Source organism: Mobula birostris, chromosome 10 (genome assembly GCF_030028105.1).
Source record: "Mobula birostris isolate sMobBir1 chromosome 10, sMobBir1.hap1, whole genome shotgun sequence".
NCBI classification, from domain to species: Eukaryota; Metazoa; Chordata; class Chondrichthyes; order Myliobatiformes; family Myliobatidae; genus Mobula; species Mobula birostris.
Window position 1 is genome coordinate 120,157,285 of NC_092379.1, and position 22,775 is coordinate 120,180,059.

Genomic DNA, 22,775 nt, shown 5'->3' on the forward strand with positions numbered 1-22,775 from the left:
GCGTTTACAAGAAAATAAAGAAATACAATAGAATTTATGAAAAACTATACATAAAAATGCCAGACAACCAATGTACAAAAAAAGACAAATTGTGCGATTAAAAAATAAATAATACTGAGAACATGAGTTGTAGAGTTCTTGAAAATGTACCTGTAGGTTGTGAAATTGAGATGAGTTCTGGATTGAGATGAGTGAAGTTATCCACACTGGTTCAGGAACCTGGTGGTTGTAGAGACAGTAACCAGATTTTGTTTTCTTGGAAGTTGTCAGACCTGCTGAGTGTTTTTGGTATTTATGTTTTTAACTCCGCATCCAATCTTTCAGAATCAGGTTTACTTGCTGTGTGATTTTCTTCTCAAGCTACCTTAAGTTTTGCCAGTTCTCTTAAATATGCATCTACCAATGCAATGTGCCCTGGCAGTAGGACATTTCTCTTCACATTTTTTTTTATCCAGTTGTGTCATAAGCACAAATTTCTTGTCAGATGATATAGTAAGATTCTCAGCTGCAAAGCAAACAATCCCACCTAATGGAAGGTTATTCATCTCAAATATTAACTTCATTTCTCTCTCCAAAAATGTTCCTTAACTAACTGTGTATTTATAACATTTTCTATTTTTGTTTCAGATATGCAATGCCTGCAGTACTTTTTTCTTTTGCAATCCTATCTCCTCTATTCTATCAACGCGACTGAATCTCCTCATTGCTGGGGCCATTCTAGTAAAACTTTTCTACAATCCATATAAGGGGTTCGTCCTTGTTAAAATGTGATGAATGGAGTTGAATCATCTACTCAACATTTCTATTTCTGGGGCTCCCACCATCAACATCCTGTCGGGCAGAATTTGAACAGCAAGTCAAGGCACAAAAATACCAAGGCTAATTGATTAGGTCAGTGGCTGGGGAGCCTATGGCAAGTGATTGCTTTCCAACACTCCGAAGCCTTTCTGAAGTATATTGGGCAGTTTATGACACTCTCTCCATGCCTGGATGAATGCAGTTCCCCAATAACACTCTAATTTCAATGTCTATCTGCTTTACTGGTATCTATCCACCTACCTACACATTAACTTCCTTCACCCCCATGTTCATGGATGTTGGCTGCCGTTCGTGCCATCTACGAAATGCACAACAACTATTCACCAAGGCTAATCAAAGTTAAAATTTATTGTCAAAGTATCTATAACATATACAACCTTGAAATTCATCTTCTTGCAAACACAAAACAAAGAAATACAATAGAATTTACCAAAAAAGCACATACAACAAGACCGTCACATTTCCAATTTGCAAAAGAGGACAAGTTATGCAAGCAGATTGAAAAAAAGGCAAGCAAAGACACATGGAAGACTAACTGCCGATTCCTCAGAAGTGAGTCCATAGCTGTGATGAGTGAAGCTCTTCCTGGAGCCCAATGTGTGCAGGGCAACAAGTACTCCTGAACTTGGTGGCACGGGACCCAAGACTCCTGTACCTCCCGCCCGTTGGCAGTAGCGAGAAGAGAGGAAGATTGGTCAAGCACAGGCAGACATTACTGAACAGCTGTTTGTTTTCTGCTCGTCCTCGATTTTAATCTTGCTCGATGCTTTAATTGACCAGGACAGCCGTTGCTGGGGCTGGACACTTGCATCGAGACCTGATAGCAGAAGGCAAGATCATGGAGTAATAGAGCTGACCATTGTTTTGCCTTCTGCTATGAGGCCTCGATGCAAATGTCCAGCCCCAGCAATGGCTGTCCTGGCCATACCTGCACTCTTGAGAGTCTAGTTTGCTGAATCCCTCAGGAGATCACACTTCCCAGACCCACTTTTTGTATTGTTAAGAAGGAAAGGTGTTTCAGATGCATGTGGGCCTGCAGTTTCCCTCCTAAGTCCTTATCCTGACTTGGAAATGCATCACTATTTCTGTATCCTCTAAATTCTACAAAGTGCTGCCCATTGCACTGTGGAAATTTTGAGAGTGCAGAAATTGTATGTTCCTGTCAGGATTAAAGGCGAAGTGAATAGGAATAAGGAACCTTGGTTCTCAAGGGATATTGCAACTCTGATAAAGAAGAAGAGGGAGTTGTATGACATGTATAGGAAGCAGGGAGTAAATAAGGTGCTTGAGGAGTATAAGAAGTGCAAGAAATACTTAAGAAAGAAATTAGGAGGGCTAAAAGAAGACATGAGGTTCCCTTGGCAGTCAAAGTGAAGGATAATCCAAAGAGCCTTTACAAGTATATTAAGAGCAAAAGGATTGTAAGGGATAAAATTGGTCCTCTTGAAGATCAGAGTGGTCGGATATGTGCGGAACCAAAGGAAATGGGGGAGATCTTAAATAGGCTTTTTGCGTCTGTATTTACTAAGGAAACTGGCATGAAGCCTATGGAATTAAAGGAAACAAGTAGTGAGATCATGGAAACTGTACAGATGGAAAAGGAGGAGGTCTTTGCTGTCTTGAGGAAAATTAAAGTGGATAAATCCCCGGGACCTGACAGGGTGTTCCCTCAGACCTTGAAGGGGCCCTGGCAGAAATATTTAAAATGTCACTGTCTACAGGTGAGGTGCCAGAGGATTGGAGAGTGGCTCATGTTGTTCCGTTGTTTAAAAAAGGATCGAAAAGTAATCCGGGAAATTATAGGCCAGTAAGTTTAACGTCGGTAGTAGGTAAGTTATTGGAGGGAGTACTAAGAGACAGAATCTACAAGCATTAGAATAGACAGGGACTTATTAGGGAGAGTCAACATGGCTTTGTGCGTGGTGGTCATGTTTGACCAATCTATTGGAGTATTTCGAGGAGGTTACCAGGAAAGTGGATGAAGGGAAGGCAGTGGATATTGTCTACATGGACTTCAGTAAGGCCTTTGACAAGGTCCCGCATGGGAGGTTAGTTAGGAAAATTCAGTCGCTAGGTGTACATGGAGAGGTGGTAAATTGGATTAGACATTGGCTCAATGGAAGAAGCCAAAGAGTGGTAGTAGAGAATTGCTTCTCCGAGTGGAGGCCTGTGACTAGTGGTGTGCCACAGGGATCAGTGCTGGGTCCATTGTTATTTGTCATCTATATCAATGATCTGGATGATAATGTGGTAAATTGGATCAGCAAATTTGCTGAAGATACAAAGATTGGAGGTGTAGTAGACAGTGAGGAAGGTTTTCAGAGCCTGCAGAGGGACTTGGACCAGCTGGAGAAATGGGCTGAAAAATGGCAGATGGAGTTCATACAGACAAGTGTGAGGTATTGCATGTTGGAAGGACAAACCAAGGTAGAACATACAGGGTTAATGGTAAGGCACTGAGGAATGCAGTGGAACAGAGGGATCTGGGAATACAGATACAAAATTCCCTAAAAGTAGCGTCACAGGTAGATAGGGTCGTAAAGAGAGCTTCTGGTACATTGGCCTTTATTAATCAAAGTATTGAGTATAAGAGCTGGAATATTATGATGAGGTTGTATAAGGCATTGGTGAGGCCAGATCTGGAGTATTGTGTTCAGTTTTGGTCACCAAATTACAGGAAGGATATAAATAAGGTTGAAAGAGTGCAGAGAAGGTTTACAAGGATGTTGCCGGGACTTGAGAAACTCAGTACAGAGAAAGGTTGAATAGGTTAGGACTTTATTCCCTGGAGCGTAGAAGAATGAGGGGAGATTTGATAGGGGTATATAAAATTATTATGGGTATAGATAGAGTGAATGCAAGCAGGCTTTTTCCACTGAGGCAAGGGGAGAAAAAAACCAGAGGACATGGGTTAAGGGTGAGGGGGGAAAAGTTTAAAGGGAACATTAGGGGAGGCTTCTTCACACAGAGAGTGGTGGGAGTATAGAATGAGCTGCCAGACGAGGTGGTAAATGCGGGTTCTTTTTTAACATTTAAGAATAAATTGGACAGATACATGGATGGGAGGTGTATGGAGGGATATGGTCCGTGTGCAGGTCAGTGGGACGAGGCAGGAAATGGTTCGGCACAGCCAAGAAGGGCCAAAAGGCCTGTTTCTGTGCTGTAGTTTCTATGGTTTCTATGGAAGTGCCTTCAGCCAAAGCTCTGCAATAATTCACCCACTATTTTCTATGGCAACACGCACAACTTTCTTCTTCCCCTCCTACCACCTTCATACTCCGATTTTTTTTTCCCAGTCCTGATGAATGGTCTCTGCCGAAACGTTGACTGTTTATTCCTTTCCATAGATGCTGCCGGACCTTCTGAGTCCGACTAGCATTTTGTGTGTGTTGCCTTTGGATTCCCAGCATCTGCATTTTTCTCGTGTTTATGACCATTTGCTAAGGATGTGCAACAAATTCTGGCCAGATCCCCAAAAAAAGAGTAAGTGGGGGTAAAAAAAATAAGAAAATGTTCGAAATGCAGCTGAACTCACATTTTATGATATATCATTGTGTTTATATCATCTGCTTTCAGTTATAATACCCAAGGGCCCAATTACAGTTTTAATTCCTTTTTTGTCTGTCCAGCCACTTTCAAAGATTTATGTAGATTAATTCTATTTAGGTCTGATTTTTCCTGCATTCCTTTTAGAATTGACCCTATCCTTTTAACCCTCTCAATTCTTCCCACCCTAATATTATCACTGCATTTCTCAAAGTTAATTCCATTTAGTAGCCAGGGAGTATCAACTTGAAGTCTATTGATTTCCTCCTTCCTGTTAAAACATAGACAAAACTTCTGTTTTGTCTCCCTTCAGTATTTATTGAAGTATGCATTGTTCTGATCTGAAAGTAAGTTAAACGAAGACTCAGCATTTCTCTCATAGATAACCAATGTTGATGCGGTTGCTAGATTATGTTTGTTTGTCCATTTGTTTTGCTATTCACATTGGGTGCATCTTGTTGACAATGACCAGGAGGACAATGATATTGTTAAAGTTGCCTTTGTATGAACAAGGATCCCACAGAGATCACCTGTGGATGGCAACATTCATTATATGGGATTCCTTCAGTGATATTAGTGTACTTCATTCTTGGATGCATAGTGTGACCAATGAGTGCACTTACAAAAAACAGGTTCCACAACAAAGGGACAGCTGAGGCTCACACAGTATAAAGCTGAATGTTGTAGGAAAATGTAGTCAGAGGTTAAATGGTTCTGACATTGTTTTTAATCCAGTCATATTGCGTACATTTTTTTTTACTAGATTTCTGTTGTTTTCTCTCCTGAGGTGTGTAGACTTGTATCTCTTTTGTAAAAACCCAGTGTACCTTAACTAATTTATTGAGATAATTTACTTATGACCCTACAATAATGCTGCATGATCCGTCAGTGATTATTTTATAAGACTTTTCACAATCTCAGTACGACTCAAGAAAACTACTGAAATGTAACCACAGTTTTAACAGGGGAAGTGCAGCAGCCCATTTCCCCACCGCCAGATCATGTGAATAGCAATGTAATGAAGAGCAGCTAATGTGTTGTACTCCAGGTGGATGAGAGAGAAATGTTGGCCTGGAATCTGTAGATAATTCTCTTCTAGAGATTCACTTATTATCAAAGTATGCATAGAGTATACAACTCTGAGATTCTTCTTCTCCAGATATCCACAAAACAAAGAAAAATCATGGAAGTCAGTTCAGAGAGAAACAGCAAACCCACCAATACTATCGTCAACACCTCTCCGAAACCCACCAATACTATGGTCAACTTCCCTCCCCTGAAACCCACCGATACTATCATCAACTCCCCTCCCCTGAAGCCCGCCGATACTATCGTCAACACCTCCCCGAAACCCACCGATACTGTCGTCAACACCCCTCCCCTGAAACCCACCGATACTGTCATTAACACCCCTCCCCTGAAACCCACCGATACTGTCGTCAACACCCCTCCCCGAAACCCACCGATACTGTCGTCAACACCCCTCCCCGAAACCCACCGATACTGTCGTCAACACCCCTCCCCGAAACCCACCGATACTGTCGTCAACACCCCTCCCCGAAACCCACCGATACTGTCGTCAACACCCCTCCCCTGAAACCCACTGATACTATCGTCAACATCCCTCTCCCGAAACCCACCGGTACTATCAACTCCCCTTCCCTGAAACCCACCTCCTCCGCACGAAACTCAACAAGAACATTCGTCTCCAACCACCCTCTCTCCCCACATGAAAAAAAACTCACAAAAATGCAACAACAACATTGATCCCCCCAAGCCCCTCTCCTGCATAAAATGCAACAAGAAAATTGACTCCCAAATCCCTCTTCCCCAGTACAAAAACCAACAAGAAAGAATGGCAAAAACACAGCATATAAAAACGTTAAGACTGGGAAAATATGTCCATACTCCATAATCCAAAATCCATACACAGAAACTTTGGTAACATTCACCAGCATTACTGAAAGAGAAAGACTTCCAGGCACAATGATAGGCCATACAGGCTTCCTCTTTGGCAGCAGAGTGATTCCACCAGTGATCAGCAGGTCATCAGTGCTCGGCCTCCACATTCGCCTCGAGGTTTCAATCTTCCTCATCACTTTAATAGGCGAATAATGGAAGCTCTTGCTCTTCAGAACAGTGAAATGTTATCTTTTGTGTTCACCTGATGGGGTAAACATTGCTTCTGAATGACAATTCCTGAGTACATATATGGTCACTGTGAGTAGGACATGGGACAATTCTGCTGTCTCTGGTCAAAGAGAGTGTGGCCTGGTGAGGTATTTTTACTTTCTTGTTACAAATGGCAGTAAACCTGGTAGCAAAATGAATTAGTCTGCAGGCAGACTCATTAATCACTTAGTGTAACCCAGCAGTGTTGGACCTTCCCTCCGGTTCTCCCATCCCCCTGTATCCACCAGCGACTGTGCAAGATCCACGAGCTGTGACTTTCAAACAGCATGTGGTACTGATGTGAAATCTGTCTTCCTTACTGGTTAAGTAGGTTCTGTAGTGATCCAAGAACCAACTTCCATTTGGAAAACATTACGCCTCATATTAATACGACAAAGGATTTGTTGCATGGAAGATGTAGAGGAAGGTAATTTCATTGGCTATTTGTGGACCAATATCATGAAGACAGTGGTGCACCTAGTAGAGACACATAGCTTATAACTCCAGAGAAAAGAGTTCAGTCTTGATCTTGGTACCTTCTGTACAGAGTTAACATGTGACTGTAAGTTTTTATCCACATTCCAAAGCATGCAAGTCGGTAGAATAATGGACCATAGCAAATTGCTTGTGGGGTGAATAAAAATGGGATTAATTGGCAAAGACTTTGTGGATTTAAGGGCCCATTCCACAGGTTGTATGTCTCTAAAATGGAAGAATTATGTCAAAAGTGAGTCTATTTGGAGGAAGGGAGCGGGTGTACCAGCAAGGACTGGCTTGTCACCAGATACTCCAGAGGTACCTTCCTGATGACAGCTATTTTGATTTTAGACCTGTCCCAGGCACAATTGCAAAGGCATTGCATGGCTTACTGATAAAAGTGTTTGGGGAATTAGGGTGGGGCGTGAGAGCTGGGATTAGTTAGGTTGTTAATCAGTTTAGTGCTTGGTGATGACTGGTGGTGTGATGAGGCTTTGGATTGTGGGTGGTGATTTTAGTATTCAGATGATCAGAAGATTATGGGAGTTGGACTTAACTGGTGAGGTTGAGAGGTGGTAGAGAAAGGGTTGGTCAGGGCCAGGGGCAATTGGGGTTGGTAGGTGAAGAGGTTGTTTGGGAGAGGGACCAGTGCTAAAGAGGAGGATACTAAAGACTGTGGGATTTTTGCTGAGTGCAGCCCAGACAGATGATCTACCACAAAATCCTCCTTGTCATAGGCATGTCAGTGAAGGCACTCCCAGATCCAACAGGCTGCAATTTCTTCTGCATTGTTCCAAAAGAAGAATAACACAGGGTCTGAGACAATTTGTTATGTGTCAGAATCTGAAATTTCAGGTTAGACCGTTGTTAATAAATGCTCGGTCAAATTTAAAGAATGATGTTGGAATCATTGCAGAAAGAGGCCATTTAGTCTATTACATCTGTGGTTATCCTTGGTAAGTACATCTGCAATTATACAATGTGAATTATATCTAAGATCAATTTTCTCAACGTACCTTATTAAACCACCTAAAATTTTAAGCAATTCTGCTTAAGTCTTTCCCTTTTCTCATTTTCTCACTCTCTCCTTGTGATGTCTTTCATTCTTGGTGTGTAATAAATCTTTTCATCCCTTTCATGGTTGTGACATCTTCTCTAAAGGAGAGTGCTCAAATGTTGACTTTACTCTAGCTGTGGCCTAATAAGAATCAGAATCAGCTTTATTATTACTGTCTTGTATGACATGAAATTATTTGTTTTGCAGTAGAAGCACAATGTAAAGACATAAAATTACTATAAATTACAAAATAAATTCAGAGAGCAAAAAAGGAACAGATGAGGTAGTGTTTATGGGTTAAGAAATCTGATAATAGAGGGGAAGAACCTGCTTCTGAATAAATAAGATAAGCAATATTTGAAATAGGTTTAACATTTGCGTTTTACCATTTGTAAAAGCTGGATTCATAAATTTCCAGTTTTGATGATGTATGCATCTAAATCACTTCACCTTTCTGTATACAATTGAGTATTATACCATTTTAATATAATTCTCTTCTTATTAAAAGGATAGGTAAAGCAAGTGAGTATGGCATTGATGGTGGCTAAACTGTTGGATCAGATTCTAACAAGCAGGATCTACCAACATTTGGAGAGACAGCGTCCGATTCAAGACAGTCAACACAGCTTTGAGTATGAGAAGTCATCTTTGACAAATCTTTTGGAGTTCTTTGAGAAAGTAACCAAAAGGGTAAATGAAGGCAGGGCAGTGGATGTTGTCTAAATGGACTTAACCAAGGCCTTTAGTAGGGTCCCTCATGTCAGGCTAGTCTAGAAGGTTAGGTTGCATGGGAACCAGAGCGGGATTGGATTCATTACTGACTCAGTGGTAACAAGCGGAGTGTGATGATGAGGGTTTTTTCCTCAGACTAGTGGTAAGCCTAAGGGGTTGATGCTGGAATGTTTGTTTATAATTTATATAAGCAGTTTGGGTGTAAATGTATTAGGCATGCTTAGTAATTTTGTGGATGATATTGAAATAGGTGGTTTAGTAGATAGTATAGAAGGTTAAGAAAAATTACACGGGTTTCTTAGTCAGCTAGGTATGCGGGCTGAGGACTGGCAAATGGCTTCCAATCCAGATAAATGTGAGGCATTGCGGTTCTGGAGGTAAAAGCATGATGGGACTTGTCCATTGAATGCTAGTGCCCTGGTGAGTGCTACGGAACGAAGGGACACTAGTGGATTGTCCCCAGAACATATTCGGATTTTGTTGGCTGTTGATGCAAAAAAGTTGCATTTCCCTGTATCAATGTACATGTGACCAATAAAGCTAATCTCTCTCCAAGTGATTCACTTTGATTGTCTGAATTACCTGATAGCTTCCCACTTTCCTGCCAGTCCTCTTCACAGTTCATATTAATTTCTGTTCCCCTGCTAACCTCAGACATAGATATATTATGTCAAAAAACCAAAGTCCATTGCATTCATATATAGAGAAAAACATTAAGTCCCTTATGACCCAGAATGAATCTGTATTTGCGTCATGAATGTTTCAAAACATCTGTTTATTACTATTGTGTTTTCATCACGTAACGACTCATTCTCCTTGATATACAGCCCTTAATTCCATCCATACTTCTCAAATTTAATATTTCATTGAATGTTGTTTAAAATATATATATTGTATTATTGCATTTTTTTTCTCAATCCGCTTAATTTTGTCAGAGGTGATTCTTGTTTTGCCAGTTTTTTTTGTTGTTTTAGTTTAGCTGGTGTCTTTTTAAGTGAGAACTCATGTTAACCATGAGCTTGACTTCTAGAAGCTTCCTAACCTTCTTTAAGATGTACTATCTACACTAATTAATTTGCGGGAGTCTCTTCAGGTAAATTCTGCTGTTTAAATGAGTAACACTGTAAACTTGAAAATATATATTCAACAATAATTTATTTTCATTCAAAGAGATCTATTGTTATAGATATTTAATTAGTCCATTAGTAACCAAATCTTTCAGCATCTCAACAAGTACAAGATCTCAGAGCTTTGTAAAGTACATGTAATAAACTGTTAAGTATTAAATAGTAATCTTATAAATGTTATAATATACCACTCTTATTAGTTGCTGACTGTTCTGATGATTAAAATTAGATGCTAATTTATGCACAAATCTAAGATCTGATTGCCATAATGAATAGAATTATGTTGTAATGATAGAATTAAAATAAGTTGTTTTCTTTGAAAGGATTTTGAGTTTTAAATGCCACACCCTCAACATTTCCACAGAGACCATGTCTTTGATGTGATTCATTTTGGAGGTCCTTTTTTAATCAAGGCGGAATCAAACATTTAAATGCTCTTGTCTTTGGAAGTGGAGGGGAGGAGGATGGTAGGCTGTTGAGGATGAATGTTGCACATTGGCAAAACATGAGGGTGCAAGGTCGAGAAGAGGAATCTTGTACAGAAGGATTGTAAGGCTCTTTCCTGGTGTTGGTCAACCAAGCTATCCACTAGCATGACTGAAGAGCAAGTTTTACAGATTGAAACAGAGGTGAAGGAGGATTCCCTCTGTTTGTAAACTATAAACAGATAGAGAAAGATTAGATAATTAACAAAAAATGGAACAGTCAAATAATTGTTCTTAGATAATCTTAGTTTACTCAAGATCATGGTAATTGCTCATGACAACTATGCCACTTAAATTGATACTGAAGCTACTGTCCTTTTTCCAAAGACGATGCGAATGAATGGCTTCGATTATGAGTGGTATGGAAAAGGCCCAAGGCTAGTAGTGGAATGATGGTGGTAAATATAATGTCCATAACTACTGCCTCCTACATTGCTCCAATGATGCCTTAGTCACATCAATTCTCCTCCCAGTCCTACTTTGATCTCTCTGTAGCCTCCCACATTGCTCCACTTATGCCCAAAATAACCTTGAGCATCAGCATAAGAAAAGAATACAATAAAGTAGAAGCAGGAATGGGCTAGCAGACTTCTCAAGCCTGCCTTCATATTCAATACAATCATGGTTGATCCATGCTATCCTCAGCACCGGTGTCAGTTCCCCATAATCCTCACACCGATTTCTTCTACAACGCTTGGGATGTAATGCTAAATTTAACAATCCCATGAATTAATTCCCTCTCTATAGGTTTGGTTTAACTTTGTTTCTTTTTTTGTCTTCAACTACTCATTTTTATTAAAGTATTTCTTTCTTGGACAGCTTTGCTCTGTACATTATCACAAACATCCCCCATTGTTCATTCCACCTCACCCCATCTCTGCAACTTGACACTTAGTTGTCCTCTCATTTTTCCAGTTCTGATAAGGATGCTTGGCTCAAAATTCCTCACTTTTCCCCTGTACAGATTATTGCTTGACACCCTGCATACTTCCAACTTTCTCCTCTTTTGCCTCTGATATATGCAATCTTTTTGAATTGATGATTACTTCGTATAGATTTTTGAGGCCATGAATTTTCTTTATACACTTACTGTAAGTAGAATGTTTTGGAGCACAAAGCCATTAATAATGTAGTTTTTGGAAGGGTGGGCATTCACAAATGATTGTGGAGTCCCAGTTCCCACAAACAATGGATATGACTAATCAATTAAACAGGTACCAAATGAGAATGGAAAATGCTGGAAATACCCAGGCAGCATCTGTGGACAATTAAAGTGACTTAGAAATGCTGGAAATACCCAGGCAGCATCTGTGGACAATTAAAGTGACCTGTACACATTTTTGGTTATGGGATAAACATTGACATGGTAACAGCATAAACTCTTACAGACAATGGCATATCCCCGAGGAAGGTAAGGTAACTTCAATATTTAATATCACCAAGGCATGTCTCCTTCAGCACGGTAGTCCAGTTTACATACTCTGGTCTTGGCTTTCATGTAACTTCAGACTCAGAAGCTTAGTAAATCAGAATTTTGAGATTCCTTTCTAAGTTATTTTCTCATGTTTTCTTACAAAATGGAAAGAAGTGATTCAGCCCATATGTCCTCGTCAGGTCTTGAAAAATTACTATTTTCTTGTGTTGCAGTCCTTGCCCATCAGCTCCACTCCAGTCTATAATATCAGTAATTGTTAGGACCATAAGACAAAGGAGCAGAAGTCAGCCATTCGGCCCATCGAGCTGCTCCGTCATTTTATCATGAGCTGATCCATTCTCCCATTTAGTCCCACTGCCCCGCCTTCTCACCATAACCTTTGATGCCCTGGCTACTCAGACACCTATCAATCTCTGCCTTAAATACACCCCCAATGACTTGGCCTCCACTGCCACCCGTGGCAACAAATTCCATAGATTCATCACCCTCTGGCTAAAAAAGTTTCTTCGCATTTCTGTTCTGAATGGGCGCGCTTCAATCCTTACGTCATGTCCTCTCATACTAGACTCCCCCATCATGGGAAACAACTTTGCCACATCCACTCTGTCCATGCCTTTCAACATCGAAATGTTTCTATGAGGTCCCCCCTCATTCTTCTAAACTTCAAGGAATACAGTCCAAGAGCAGACAAACCTTCCTCATATTTTAACCCTCTCATTCCCGGAATAGTTCTAGTTTATCTTCTCTGTACCCTCTCCAACGTCAGCACATCCTTTCTTAAATAAGGAGCCCAAAACTGCCCACAGTACTGCAAGTGAGGTCTTACCAGTGCCTTATAGAGCCTCAACATCACCTGCCTGCTCCTATACTCTGTTCCTCTAGAAATGAATGCCAACATTTCATTCGCCTTCTTCACCACCGACTCAACTTGGAGGTTAAACTTAAGGGTATCCTGTACGAGGACCCCCAAGTCCCGTTGCATCTCAGAACTTTGAATTTCCTCTCCATTTAAATAATAGTCTGCCCATTTATTTCTTCTGCCAAAGTGCATAACCACATTGTATTTCATTTGCCACTTCTTTGCCCATTCTTCCAATCTATCCAAGTCTCTCCGCAGACTCTCTGTTTCCTCAGCACTACCGGCCCCTCTACCTATCTTCGTATCATTAGCAAACTTAACCACAAGGCCATCTATTCCATTATCCAAATCGTTGATGTACAATGTATTCCTTTTATTCCCACTCTCTGTTTCCTGTTAGTGTGCATTCAACCAACTACCACATCCATGGAATATGGGAGTGACAGCAACTGGGTTTCAATTCTCTCCGCTGTCTGCAAGAAGTGTGTACGTTCTCCTTGTGGCTGCTTAGGTTTCCTCCGGGTGCTCCAATGTCCCCCCCTATTTCAAAGACGTACAAGGTAAGATTAGTAAGTCATCGGCATGCTGGAAGCATGGCGGCACTTGTTGGCTCCACCAGCAGATCCTCAGACTGTGGTCTTTGGTGCAAACAATGCACTTCACTGTATATTTTGGTATTTCTATGTACCTCTTACAAATAAAGCTAATCTTCACTAACTGTTTCTCATTTGGCATTGGAAAGAGGAGAGACAATTTCTAGTGGACTGAAACAAGTTTAGTTTAGTGCTCTTGAGCTCGTTATCTTAGCCAGGCCAACCGCTTGCAGAATAGTGGCTCTTTGACCTGGTGGCAGAGAGGAAGTGAATGACAGCCCCCCCCCCCCCATAGCCCCATTCCACCTCCCCAGGTATGATTTTTGCTTTGGTATCACTTTAGGAGAGTAAGTGGCATATTGTGTCTGATTTGGCCCCATTCCTTTCTTTCCCCATGCATTCACTCATGAGCATCGTTTAACGTGGGTCACTCAGTAGCACTCAGACTGATCCTGACTTATTGCTCTTCCATTGTTTATTCTGGTTGAAGTGTGATCTCTCCCTGCCCCCTGCTCAAAATAATGATTGAGCTTCACTCACAAGGACACCACACAATACATTTCCTTACCCAGTGCTCATGGAAATTGTTTAGCAGCTTTTGTAATGTTAAAGAATAATATTGAATCCCCTTCCTGGTGAAAAGTTGGGAAGCGTCCAGAATCAACCACCTTGTTTCCAAAAACTGTGAAGAAATGATCCGAGATATCCTAACATAGGAGAAGTCACCAATTCTCTTAATTTTAAGTTTCCCCACTTGAACAGACGCATCTCAGCGGCAGTTGATAGATCTAGAAGATTGTGTTGGTGCACCATAGAAAACAGCTGGCTACTAAACCCCAGGAAGGGGACCTTGATAAAGCAGTAGCTGCCCTATTCAAGATTTTACATTTGTCACTGGGAGGTGAGGGGATGGAAATGAGATGTAAAATTTAAATATCTGACACCTGCCACCATATTCTGAAGCACAGCTGTGCTCAATATGTCATAATTATTTATTGCAGTCAGTAACAGGACGCCTTTCCTTGGCTCCAGTCACTTGTGGCCCTTTGTCATTCTGGTTCCTGTCCTTGGGCTTTGCTTACTGCAATCAACTACATCAATTATCGTCACTGAGTGTCATCAATAAGCTTTTGGAAGCCGCCATGTTGAGAAAGAGCTTCGCAGTTTGCGGGTTAAAAGCAGCATGAGCGAACGAGGAGAAAAATCACAATTAAAACAAATCACTCCATGTAATCTTGCAACTGTTTCTTGAAAGCTTTCCCAGCTTCTACCCCTGGGACCTTGATTCCAAGTGAGAGTACTCAGTAATTCTGAGCCTAGCTGTCTGCTCTCAAGGGGAATGATTTTATGCATTGCAGGACTGAAGCGGACAAGGCAGCTGCCCCTCCCTCTCTCCTGTCTCATTCTCTGTGCTGGTGTCACCCCCCCTCCTTGCAATCCCCACTTCCGTCTGCTGCACTGATTTTTTTATATAACTGAGTGCAGCCTGCCTGCTGGTAGAGCTTGTTGCTAGGAGACAGCATCTGCAGAAAAAAACCTCTCAAGCTGAGGAAGGTCAGCGGTGTATGTGTGTGTGTGCGCGTCTGCCATCTCTCTCCTTTCTGTAAAGCTACATAATTAAATATATTTCCAATTAAAAGTTTGGAGGCTCTGAGAAATAATTAAATGAAGTAAAGGAATTTTTTCAACCCCCTGTCCTCTGCCACCCACTTCCCTTGTCCCCCTGAACAAGGTTATTGGTGAGGAAAGTGACGATTGATAGTTTATTTTTAGGGCTGAGATATGAAGCAATTGAATCCAGTTATGTGACTGAAGTGATAAATGATGTTTTATAGTGACAGATTGACATCTGCAATCATTAATTCAAGTTTGACTTGTACAGATTTGAGTTGGAGAGGAAAAGGGGAATAAATATCACAGACACGAGGAATTCTGCAGATGCTGGAAATTCAAGCAACACACATCAAAGTTGCTGGTGAACACAGCAGGCCAGGCAGCATCTCTAGGAAGAGATACAGTCGACATTTCGGGCCGAGACCTTTCGTCAGGACTAACTGAAAGAAGAGCTAGTAAGAGATTTGAAAGTGGGAGAGGGAGGGTGAGATCCCAAATGATAGGAGAAGACAGGAGGGGGAGGGATGGAGCCAAGAGCTGGACAGTTGATTGGCAAAAGGGATATGGGAGGATCATGGGACAGGAGGCCCAGGGAGAAGGAAAAGGGGGAGGGGAGGAAAATCCAGAGGATGGGCAAGGAGTAAAGTGAAAGGGACAGAGGGAGAAAAAGGAGAGAGAGAGAAAGAATGTGTGTATATAAATAAATAATGGATGGGGTACGTTATTTATTTATACACACAGATTCTTTCTCTCTCTCTCCTTTTACAAATGGGTGCTTGAAAGTCCTCCAACTTTCAAGCACCCATTTATAATAATCTTTCACTATTCCATCAACTGCCCTCAGATTCTACCACTCACGTAAATAGCAAGGGAAATTTACAGTGGCCATTTAGCTTACTGATCTGCATGTCTTTGGGTTGTGGGAGGATGGGGAAAACCTGCAAACTCCACGTAGGCAGCATCTGAGGTCAGAATTGAACCTGGGTCCTGGTGCTCTATGTGCCAACAAGCTCTTCTCCTCACCTCCTGCCCCGCATCAAGTTGTCTTGTGACAGTCCAGAAATTCGTCCGGGCACTGGAATAAGTTGTACTTCTGCAAAGGCATTGTCATAGCAGGAACAGGGTATGCAGGATGCACTCAACAGCAATGGGGTGAGAAATTTTCATAACAATGAGGGATTGAGACTGCTTGAGAATAAACCCCTCACTTACCTACTATCTTTGGATTTGTCTGACATTGTAACCATAGCCAAGTGTTCCTGCATTCTGCCACAGGTAAAATCAGGCACAGTTACAGTAAAGATGGCAAGGTAGTGTAATGCTATTACAATGCCTGCTGTAGGAGTGTAATGATTTTGTATGTTGGCCCCGTGACCACTGGAGTTTCCTCTGGGTGCTCCACTTCCCTCTCACATTCCAAAGACATATGATTAGAGTTAATGAGTTGTGGTGCCAGAAGTGTGCTGACACTTGTGGGCTGCCCAGCACAATCCTCACTAACTTGGTTTGTTGCAACCGATGCATTTCACTGTACATGTGACAAGCAGAAGTAGTCATCATCATTATTGTCATAGGCCTCCTCAGCCACCTCTCCTCAGTACTCACAGGATTACAGTGTGGAGTTTGTCAGTTATAGACTGTTTCAATGGAAATGCAGGGGACAGCACCAACCACTACTGTATACATGGTCTTCCTAATCTCACAGAAGTCTTTGCCTAAGCCTTTTCTAACTGTTGGGGGGATACGCACGTCAAATTTGGCAGCCTTCACACATTGCTCTCCATTTTACATCTGCTTCACGATGACATACGCAGTGTCCCCTAACATTTGGGTCCATTATAGAGCCAGTCACAGTGAAAATCAGTGTCGATCAACATAGCATCATTCCCTTGACATGTTTTGCAGTCTTTGTCATTGCAAGGTCTCTGCTCATCTCTAGTGAGCTTTCTGCTGGATTAGAACAAAACTATAAGACCAATGGGGAAAATGGTTAGCCTCAGCTCAAGGACAAGATGATACCTGTGCTTGTGTACATTGGGAGGAAGAGCTCTATGGCACCTTCAGCTTCACTAGATCACCTTAACAGAATGAGCCTTGCACTAAACAATCCTTACCAATCTGCCCCTGCTCCTGATCACTGAATTCCAGTAAGAAAAAATCGGTGGTGGTCATGAGTTAAAATTCCCAAGTGTCAGTGGGAATGTTGCATTACATGACATATGACTACTATTGATAGAATTAATTTTTAGGTAAGTATCATACCGCCAATGAAGAATATGATGGCACGGTAGTGTAGTGGTTAGCGTAATGCTTTATGGTGCCAGTGATCACCGATTGGGGTTCAATTGCTACTGCTCCCTCGAGGAAGTTTGTAGGTTCTCCCCATAATCAGATAGGTTTCCTCTGGGTACTCCGGTTTCCTCCTACATTCCAAAGATATACATGTTAGGGTTAGTAGGTTGTGGGCATGCTACGTTGGCGCTGGAAGCATGGTAATACTAGTGTGCTGCCTCCAACACATCCTTTAGCTGTGTTGATCGTTGAAACAAATACTCCTTTTTACTGTATGTTTCAATGTACACATGACAAAGCTAATATCTCTCTAATTTCTTTAAGAATTTGTATTGCCTTCATACAATGCAATGGGCCTCAAAACAAATTAAAATAAAAGAGTACATCATATATTTACTGTATTTATTATTCCTTCATAAATAAGGCGTTCTTTTCATGTAGATTCAAATACACACCAGCAGAGTTTGTATTAAGAGCACAACAACCCTTTCCATCGGTTACAATACTTACCTAGTTTTTTTACGTACATGTTTAAAATCCAAATGGCACAAAGCCAAGTATTGCACTTCATAATCTTGTAAAGCACTAACCGTTTTTAAAATGGTCCCTGAGGACTGTGTGGATTTGCTCGCTTGCCCTGGTGACCCTGAATGAAGAGGAGAGTGCTTCTCTAGTTGCATATATTGCAAACAAAATTGATTACCCTGCCATAAAATATGATGTATTGCAGCAGCATTTAATAATATATAGAAATATGTTTCCTTGCTATTAATAAGATATTTTTCCAATGCAGAAATCATTTTAAAGAAATGGATGTATTTTCGAGTCAGTCACTAGTATTCAAACAAAAGAATTATTTCTGAAACATTTTCAGATTGTGAGTTGATTTGAATTGAGTTTAATGTATCAATAATAAAAACAGAAAACTCATAAGAACATAAAGAGTAAGTCACTCAGCTCCTCATGTCTGCCTCACCATTCACTATGGTTATGGCTGGTCTGCCTGAAGCCTGACTGCTTTTGTTACCCATAGTTCCCAATTCCTCGACCTTTCAAAGTGTATCTACTTCCTAAACCTGAGAAATTCTGCAGATGGTGGAAATCCAAAGCAGCACACACACAAAATGCTGGAGCAACTCAGCAGGACAGGCAGCATCTATGGAAATGAATCAGCAGCTGATGTTTCAGGCTGAGACCTGAAGAAGGGTCTACTGTTTATTTGTTTCCATAGATGCTTCCTGGCCTGCTGAGTTCTTCCAGGATTTTGTGTGTGTGCCTACTTCCTCTTTAAATACCTTTAATAACCTAGTCTTTCAGATGTCCAGAAAGTGATTACTCACTGTGAGAAGAAGTTCCTACAGACATTAGTCATAAATTACTGCTTTCCAACCCTATAACTACATCAGTTTACTTGAGATTGTTGCACTAGTAGATGTACCTCAACATAGAAGAACCGTGCTGAAGAATAGGTCCTTCAGCCACAGTTCTGCTGAATTAATTAAATTGGTAATCAAATGTCCAATAAATTATCTCTTCTTCTTACACAATGTCCATATCCATCCATTACATACTCATTTGTGTACCTATGTACAAGGCTGTTGAAAACCCTTTTGTGTTTGCTTCCAGCACAAACCCATAGAGTACATTCTGGACACCCACCTCTCTCTGTTAAGAAAAACCTATTTGCCCTGCACATCACTTTTGAACTCATTCCCCATTACCTTAAATGCATGCTATCTGGTATTAGATATTTCAACACTGGGAAAAGGATAGTGACAGTCTATTCTAAATATACATCCCATTATTTTATAAATCTTGGCCTCCTTTGCTCCAGAGAAAATAACCTCTCGTTACAGCACATGCCCTCTAATCTAGGCAGCATCCTGGTAAACCTTTTCTGCGTCCTTTTCAAAGTGCTTGTCTTATAATGGGGAAGCCAGAACTGAATGCAATACTCCAGATGTGGCCTAACTAGAGTTTCATAAAGCTGCTACAAAACTTACTTTTGAACTCAAAGCTTTGACTAAAGTACAAACCTGAGATTCATTTTCCTGTGGGCATATCTATAGAATAGTAATTATAGCAGGATCAGTGAAAGATCAACCAGAGTGCAGAAGACAACTACCAACTGAGAAAAGGTACCGCAGCATAAAAGCCAGGACCAACAGGCTCTGGGACAGCTTCTTCCACCAGGATATCAGACTGATTAATTCATGCTGACACAACTGTATTTCTATGTATTATTGACTATCCTGTTGTATGTAATATTTATTATAAATTATTATAATTGCACATTGCACATTTGAACGGAGACATAATATAAAGATTTTTACTCCTCATGTATTTGAAGCATGTAAATAATAAAGTCAATTCAGTTAAGGGTTTTGCCATTAACAATATATTTTTTTTACATTTACTCTTCCAAAATGCAACACTACACACTTGGCCAGGTTAAACTTCATCTGCCATTTTTCCACCCAAACAGATCTATAGCCCACTGCATCCTTTGCCAGTTTTCAACTGAGTGGACTGAAATAGAGAATGGTAAGCATAAGAGATTAGCATAGTTGGTCATTGATTACAAATGTAATTGGTTTGGCACAACATTCTGGGCTGAAGGGCCCGTTCCCGCGCTCTTCCGTTCTAAGTTCTTCACTGTCTATTTAAGTTGATCTTAGAGTAGGTTAAAAAATGTCAGAACAAATTTGAACTTCCAACATATGAAATATTACCTGACATCTTGTCTATTTCCAGCAATTTAAGGATTTTTATTTTTTGCCCTTCCAGGGCTCAGTTGTTCATCAGATTTTAAAGTGAATTTGCTAAGTTCACTTGAAACTAATGATAGATATTGGTATCAGCCCTGTGACTCCACAATGATCACTGTTTTGGTTTCACCACTGTGGATAGTGACTGTTGCTGGCAAATCTGGCATTGTCTGGAAAAGTATTGTTTGCACTATCCACTTATTTTGAGATTTAGAGAAAAGATTATGTGGGCTTACAGAGACATTGAAGAGAACATTTGCCCAGCCCATAACTTCAAATCAAAACATGACTAGGCACCACGGTAGTGTTGCAGTTAGCGCGATACTATTACAGTTGGGGTGTCAGAGTTCGGAGTTCAATTCCGTTGCCGTCTGTAAGGTACCTTTGTATGTCCTCCCCATGGAATGCATGGGTTTTCCCCGGGTCCTCCGGTTTCCCACTGCAGTCCAAAGCCATACCGGGTAGGTTAATTGGTAAATTGTCCTGGAGTTAGTCTGAGGTTAAATCAGGATTGCTGGGGCGGTGTGGGTCGAAGGGCTGGAAGGGTCTACTGTGTGCTGTTTCTCAATAAATAAAGAAAGAAAGAACATAGAAACATGATAGGAACGGGAGAAGGATGCTGCTATTCAGTATTATCTTGGGTGATCTGTCTCTGGCCTCAGCTCCTCTTTACCAGTTCTCCATAGCCCTCATCTTTCAGAAGTCTTTATGGAAGCCGAGCCTTTATGTATATTTATGGATATTTAAGGCAGAGATTGATAGATACTTGATTGGTCAGGGGATGGAGGGACACAGGGAGAAGGCAGGAGACTGGGGCTGAGAGGAAAATTGGATCAACTATGATGAAATGCCCGAGCAGACTCGATGGGCCAAATGGCCTAATTCTGCTCCTATATCTTATGATCTTATAGGTGTATCTGCTTCCTCCTTAAATAGCTTCATTGATGTAGCCTCTGAAGGAGAGAATTCCAGGAATTCAATACCGTCTGTGGGAAGTTCCTACTTACCCCACTTTCAAATGACCGCCTTAATCTTGCCACAGATAGCGTGATAACATAGCAGCTCGTGTTACAGTGCCAGCGATTCGAGTTCAATTTCTGCCGCTGTTGGAAGTTTGTACATTCTCCCCATATCTAAATGTGTTTCTTCCTGGTGCCCCGGTTCCCACCCACATTCCACGGACATACGAGTTCTGGTTAGTAAATTGCTGGCATTTTTGGTGCTGGAAGCATGGCTTTACTTGCAGGCTACCCCCAGCACATCCTTGGACTGTGATGATGGTTGATGAATACAATGTAGTTCACTGTGTGTTACAATGCAGATGTAACAAGTAAAGCTAATCATTAATTCTTAATCAGTCTTCCCTCATTTTGTACTTATCTCACCAGTAGAAACATCTGGATGTCTGTCCTGTCATACTTCTTAAGGAGACATAAGAGAGCATCAATGAAAAGACTTGTTCAGGGAAATTTCTGGAGGTGCTTCACACAATGAATTATCCCCAGTGGAGGCAATGATGAGAGATTTGTGACTACAACTGGCATTATATGACCTTTTTCTCAACCATTTTCATATCGAACGAAGTATGTTTGCTTTGCAACTCTAAACCGGAAGCATATGGAAAGAAAGCAGCCAAAATCCAGTAGATATTTTGCGTGTATTTACACTGGATATTGTGCATGTCTTTCTTCTCAGTGATGACAGCTCGACTACGTAACAGCTCTTTTGGGATTTGTGTCCTCATTTCCTTAAATTTCCTTTAAAACCGCTAGAGTACATTATAAAAAAATGCTGTTGACATTCTGTCAAATAGAATCTTCATTAGGTAACGATTCAAACAGTTGCAGCTTTTTTAAAAAAGAGTGGGCTTATTTATAGTCTGTTGAATTTAAATGTAGTATAAAATTTGAAGATCGGCCTTTGTTAGTTTGAACTTCCAATGTTTGGATAACATTACACTAATGTTATTCAGATTGCATTCTGCACTGATTGCAAAAAACTCTTCAGAGTAGTGGAGCTTGGATGGAAGGTTAAGGCAGGGTGTGGGGTGGATAGTATTCATTAGAACCTCTGGAGGATGAGGAAGTAGGCTTTATAGGAAGTGCTAACTTTTTGCTAATTATACCTTGACGTTATGACTATAAGACTTTTGCATCTCTTCATGTTTCGCTGATTATCTTACGATGGCAAAAATGGCTCAGCTGGCCGGGTTGCTGCCGTACAGTCCTAAGGATTTGGGTTCCTTCCTAATCTTTCGTTATGCATGTTCTCTCTGTGGTTTTCTGTGGATGACCTGAAGACAGAAACTCAGTGGCCACTTTATTAGGTACACCTCCTCATTAATGTAAATATCTAAGCAGCCAGTCAAGTGGCAGCAGCTCAGTGCAGTCATGGTCGAGAAGTTCAGTTGTTGTTCAGATTGAATATCAGAATGGGGAAAAATTGTGACCTAAGTGACTTTGATTGTGGAGTGATTGTTGGTGCCAGACAGGGTGGTTTGAGTATCTCAGTATCTGCTGATCTCCCGCGGTTTTCATGCAGAACAGTTTCTAGAGTTTACAGAGAATGGTGTGATAAAAACATCCAGTGAGCAGCGACTCTATGGGCAGAAACGTCTTGTTAGTGAGAGAGGTCAGAGGAGAATGGCTAAACAGGTTCGAGCTGACGGGAAGGTGAGAGTAACTCAAATAACCATTTGTTACAACAGTGGTGTGCAGAAGAGCATCTCTGAACGCACGGCACTTTGAACCATGAAGTGGATGTGCTACTGCGGCAGAAGACCACGAAGATACGATCAGT

The 22,775-nt window shown here is 41.1% G+C and overlaps 1 protein-coding gene across 4 annotated transcripts in view; it reads left to right on the forward strand.

The window, feature by feature from the left end:
• Positions 1-22,775, forward strand: part of LOC140204286 (neuronal migration protein doublecortin-like) — a 184,914-nt gene that overhangs the window by 37,620 nt on the left and 124,519 nt on the right. The window contains exon 4 of one of the 4 annotated variants that reach the window (XM_072270879.1): positions 8,585-9,087. The exons of the other annotated variants lie outside the window; for them this stretch is intronic. Coding sequence (XP_072126980.1) covers positions 8,585-8,794 — 210 coding nt within the window. The 3' untranslated portion in view covers positions 8,795-9,087. Of the gene's footprint in view, positions 1-8,584; positions 9,088-22,775 lie in introns of those variants that run through there. 4 annotated transcript variants of the gene reach the window in all.